The sequence below is a fragment of the Trichoplusia ni genome, chromosome 2 (genome assembly GCF_003590095.1).
Source record: "Trichoplusia ni isolate ovarian cell line Hi5 chromosome 2, tn1, whole genome shotgun sequence".
Lineage (NCBI taxonomy): Eukaryota > Metazoa > Arthropoda > Insecta > Lepidoptera > Noctuidae > Trichoplusia > Trichoplusia ni.
In genome coordinates, this window is record NC_039479.1 from 8,088,544 (window position 1) to 8,090,907 (window position 2,364).

A 2,364-nucleotide genomic window follows, 5' to 3' on the forward strand; every position below is an offset into this window, starting at 1 on the left:
GCGACAGTCCCTATTTCAAATCTCTCTGAACAAACAGAGATCAAAGTAACAAGTGATTGTCCAGTTAAAAGAAATGTCAATTAATGAGTCAACCTTTAAAAAACTATTTTCAAACTAGCAGCAAAATAAGTATTTTCCAAATCGAGGAGTCTTCGAGTAACCTTACTTTTAAAAACGAATTAAAAAGAATTTTTTGTAAAGTCGGTTAATACATAGGATACGATACATGTTTTCTACTGTTTCTATACCTTCACCGGTTGTGTTTTCAGGTTTCTATCCCAGCACACTGTATTTTGATAGGACATAGCTCAGTAGTCGAATAGTTTGGTACTTTGGGAAGTTGAATTTGTAATACAGTCACGCACTTCACAAAATGTATGATCTGAAGGTATCTATTGTGACGCACATTTTTATGGAAAAAATATTTTCCTGGTGCATGATATTGGGTCTAGAATATTAATATGTATTTGTTTTATTTGCATACTAGTATATTGTTACCGTTCCGTTTACCAACGTTCGGAAATTTGTTGATAACCAATTCTAGCATTGTTGAGTCGACTGTAGAAAAATTGAAACAGAATTATTATCCCGGGTATAATTTAATCAAATGTGTAATATCGAGATTATATCTATTAAACGATCCTCATCTCGTCCTACATCACTTAAGGCCTATTATCATTGATATTGCAGAACCCTTTATCCTATAATAACAAGCTGATTACATATTTCGGAGACTCGAAAAGCAAATACGATAGGCAAGACGTTAATATTACCTTGTTTAATTAAAATAGTTTTATTACATTTGCTGTGGTGGGAACAATTGTGATAACAGTATCATTTTAATTAATAAATGGGCGCTTGTTTCTTCAAGTAACATGTTCACTTGCGCTGAGCGGCGTAATTGTCACGCGACATCGGGAAATTTAATTACGACCCCCCGTTATTGTTGCTTCTTAGTATAATACTATATCGCGTTACGTTTGCGCAACACCTTTCAAAGTAGTTGGTTTATCTAATTTTCGTGTTCTACTTCTTCTTCGACGTGTCTTCTTTTGACTCTCTAAACTGATGCTAGGACATCTGTATAATTTTATTTCTTCTTTTTCTGGGGACCGGTATGGAGGTATGCATTGTATTTTCTCTATTTTCAGCGAATGCACGAACCGATACAACGCGGATTTTATTTGTTCTATTTTGCTAACCTTTATTTCAATTTCCGATTTGCTTTTTTCCTCGGTTGGCCAATTTTGAAGAGCAGAAATTACTTCGAGATGTTGCTTGCACACTTTTAGTTTTTTAGGCATAGTAGATGCATCTATTTTTATGACTGTTCGCGAACCACCCGTGCCACGGTCTGACCGACGTATCTGTTGGATGCTCGTAGACTTATGTAACATTCCATGTACAGATCTCCGGCATTGGATTGACACTTGCCGATGGTGCAGAGTACCGCTTCCAACTTGTACGTGTCTGCTACGTGGTTCATTTTCCTCTTCTCGAAATTTGTGGGACGTCGAAGGCAAGGTTCTATCAAGCAATTGAAGCATATTGAAATCGTTATTTGCTATCGCCAAATCCGGGCTTTCTCCCTCGATAGAAGTGCCATCCTCATTTTTCCTAAATATGCGCTGTCGTATTTCATTAAAAAGTGCTGTGGATGGGTCATTCACTAATTTACTTACACTCCACAAAAGCCGCGACATGTGTTGTGTTGTATATTTCTATCAAATCAACATGAATGTGACATTTGAAGTGTGTTAATGATGTTACTACAAATAGTTACCCTTGTGAAATATAATTTCTTGGTAAAAGGTTTTACTTACTTTTGTAATAAAATAAATTGAAAAGAATAATAAGTTTATTCAGGTAAAGGCAGCGGTGAAAAATACATTAATATAGTAAATAAATTCTACAAGGACGAACGTTGTTGAAAAACGTCCTAATAAAGTTTGTCAGTGATTTATCCAAGTGGTGAGGAAAATATTGGAATTATTGCAGTCCACTGATTTGGAATACCCAATTTATTACTTCATAGCAAGCGTCTTTACACTCGTAAGCAGAAAATGTGAAAATAAAAACGAAACCTTTATGGTTTTCTTCTACATACATAACTTTTACCTCTTTTGGAACATCACAAACATAATTTGTTTCAATAAGGAACTTTTTCAAATGACGAGTCTTAGCTGGCTTAACTAAATCGGCTTAGAACCCAAACAGATTTTTACATATTAAAATAATGGTTGCCAAATTTACTACAATAATTGTTTTCATAGTCAAAACATAGTCTGCTTTGAAATCATACAGCCTACTTTTACCTTATAAAGTAACGTCGTAGCCGTTGCGGAACAGAGACATTGCTCTAAG

General features: G+C 35.0%; 1 protein-coding gene across 1 annotated transcript; it reads right to left on the reverse strand.

Annotated features, from left to right (window-relative positions):
• Window positions 1-431: 431 nt before the first annotated feature.
• LOC113501040 lies at window positions 432-1,810 on the reverse strand. Its single transcript, XM_026882021.1, has one exon. The coding sequence runs from the start codon at window positions 1,701-1,703 to the stop codon at window positions 975-977; it is 729 nt and encodes a 242-aa protein (XP_026737822.1). The 5' UTR covers window positions 1,704-1,810; the 3' UTR covers window positions 432-974.
• Between the last annotated feature and the right edge of the window lie 554 nt (window positions 1,811-2,364).

Excerpts from the sequence above, each read along its gene's own strand:
- LOC113501040 (XM_026882021.1), bottom strand. The coding sequence starts at position 1,703 with ATGTCGCGGCTTTTGTGGAGTGTAAGTAAATTAGTGAATGACCCATCC.